At 42.8% G+C, this 2,754-nt stretch overlaps 1 protein-coding gene across 1 annotated transcript in view; it reads right to left on the minus strand.

Annotated features, from left to right (window-relative positions):
- KLHL6 (kelch like family member 6) overlaps positions 1–2,754 on the minus strand; it is a 72,234-nt gene that overhangs the window by 20,842 nt on the left and 48,638 nt on the right. The window contains exons 2-3 of the mRNA XM_019667809.1: positions 2,482–2,551; positions 1,061–1,510 (exon numbers count right to left, since the gene is read on the minus strand). Of these exons, the coding sequence (XP_019523354.1) occupies positions 1,061–1,510; positions 2,482–2,551 (520 nt within the window). The remainder of the gene's footprint in view (positions 1–1,060; positions 1,511–2,481; positions 2,552–2,754) is intronic.

Here is a 2,754-nt window from a genome sequence, read left to right on the forward strand (position 1 = left end):
TTCATGATTTATAGATGAGGAAAACAGATTCAGAGAAGTGACTTATAACTAATAAGAAGTAGAGCTAAAATTTGAAACATTCTTATCTGATTCCAAAAATGCATGTTTTTACATTATTTCTAACTGTCTCAAGTCAAATAGTGTTTGCATAGGACAGTGCCTTGGCAGATACCAGACATGATTTGCACACTTCACCGGAGAGCTCAGCTGATCTGAGCTGCCCTGATGCAGGAAGGCCTGGCCAGCAAGATGCCAATGTTTGCCCCTGCATGGTGATTGTTTGATGAGCAAAGAAGGAAGCCATGAGGGAGGATCAAATCAAGTACCAAAGCTTACATTTGTTAGAAACATTGACCCCAACGTATCTCCTTACTCGATGGTGCACTCATCCACCCATGCATTTCCTGAATGTGTACTGACCACCTGCTATGTGGTCGGCCCTCAGCCAGTGCTAGGGGTACAGAGGTGAGCAGAAACAGACCCAGGGCCTGTGCTCTCTGAAGCTGCCAGATCCATGGGGGGAGGCAGGCAGTAATCAAATAATCGCATAAGTGTAAAATTACAACTGTGATAAATGCTATGTAACAAGTTCAGTGATTCTACTGCCTGAATCTCAAGACTCCTATTCCTACCCCTCCAGCCATGCAAATCTGGCTCTAAGCTGTCACCAGGACTCACCCGCTGGAACCTCCCCACAGTCAAACCACTGTCTGCAAACATCCCTAAGCTTGCCTGTCCCCATGCCTTCCTATGCTCATGCCATGCCTTCTGCCTGAACCAGCTTCTCCCTCATCACTAGATGCTAAAATCCTGCTCTCCTCAACCAGGCAAGTTTGACTCCAGAGTTCCACAAAAAGAAAAGACTCAGAATAGCTCTCCACAATTGTAACAGAGAAGTCCCCTTTGAAGTTTATCTCTAGGAGGAAGAAGTGAGTACNAGTGTAGCATCTTCTTCTCCATGCTTTAAGGGTTTGCAAGCCAGCCTCACCTCTATCTCTGTGAGGCCCACTAACTCCTTTACTTCACTAATTAACTACAGCACCTCTCATTGTCAACTCACCTCATTGCCAGAAAGGTGGTACATCCTGGCTTCCTGGAGCAGCGGGAACACCTCTGGGCACTGCCTGATGAGAGGATCTGCTTCTACCATCTCCACAAAGTACCACGGGTCCAGAAGTGGCAAGCGCACGTTCTCCAGGATGTAGGGGAGCAAGCAAAGTCGTTCCGACTGTTTGTGCCGGACCCAGCTCATCACAGTCTCAAACACCTGAGCCTCCTCAGTCACATAAAGGTCATCACTCTTCAAGATGTGATACAGAGTGTCCACAGGAAGCTCAAGGAACTCCTCTGCATTTAGAATCTGCACAAAGTTCTGGATGATGTAACTCTGAACCTGCTTCTTTAGACTGTCCAAGGAGTGTGTGTCTGCCAGCCTCAGTATTCCCACACAGTTTTCTGGGTTCAAGGCTTCTGTGAGGAAGCTGGCACAGGCATCCACCATCCGTAGGAACTAAGAGAACAGAAAGGCAGCAAACCAGCCCACACAATGATTAGTCCACAAAGAGGTTTATCAGTGAGCTGTGTGTAGTAGCAAAAAATTACAAACAACCTAACTGACCGACAATAAGGAACTAGCTAAATAAATAAAAATACATTCGTATTTCCGACAGCTCTATAGTCATTTTAAAAAACATGCTGTAGAAGACTATTAAATGATATGGAAAATTTTTATAATGCATTAAGTTTAAAAATGTGTTCATGGAATCTGATCAAGCCTCTAGATTTAATCAGCAACTTACAGGAAATACAGTTGACACTAGAATAACACGGGGTAGGGTGCTGACCTCCTACACAGATGAAAATCCACATGTAACCACGTATAGGGGAAAGAGGAACATGTCAAATGACACCATGGGAATATGATCAGCGAAATCCAGACTGTGGGAAACTACAGAACAACAGTTCAGTTTCTTCATCAACTACATCACAAGGGGAGAGGGGGTGGGGGAGTGGGGAAGGGAGAGCCTATGGATGAAAAGATATAAGAGACATATCAACTTTTCACAAAGTTAGGGACCTTATTGGGGTCCCTGATTTAAAGAAATAATTTTAAATGTCAGAGAAATTTGTACAATGACTAATATTTGGTGATATGAAGCAATTATTATTAACTTTAAGTGTGATTATGGTATGGCTATGTTTAAGGAAGAATCTTACATTTTAAAGATAGGTATGGGAATATTTGCAAATGAAATGAGAAAGCACTTCACAAAATCATATCTACACTATGACCTTATTTTTATAAGGAAAAGATATATAGAATACAGGCATAGAAAAAAGACTGAAGGATATACATCCAAATATTAACAGTTGGCATCTCTCTGTGTATTAGGTATCTTAGGACTAATTATGCTGCAGTAGCAAACAACCCCCAAATCTCAGGGGCTTACAGTAAGAAATGTTATTTCTCACTCACATTACATGCTCTTCACGAGGCTCTTCATCCCGTGACTCAGGATGATGGAAAAGCCTTTTACTTAGATATGTCGATCTTGTGACAGAAGGAGTAAAGGGATGGCAGAACCACACAAAAGGCTCTTAAAACTTTTGCTCAGAGGTGGCACGAGCCATTCCCACTCATACTCGTCAGTGGCCATAGTAAGTCTCGTGGCAAAATTTGTTGTCAAGGGAACAATAATCCTCCCATAGAAATAGGCCCAATAGCGATGGACAAGAAATATACTGTGTAGATAA

This window comes from Hipposideros armiger, unplaced genomic scaffold (assembly GCF_001890085.2).
Source record: "Hipposideros armiger isolate ML-2016 unplaced genomic scaffold, ASM189008v1 scaffold_14, whole genome shotgun sequence".
NCBI classification, from domain to species: domain Eukaryota; kingdom Metazoa; phylum Chordata; class Mammalia; order Chiroptera; family Hipposideridae; genus Hipposideros; species Hipposideros armiger.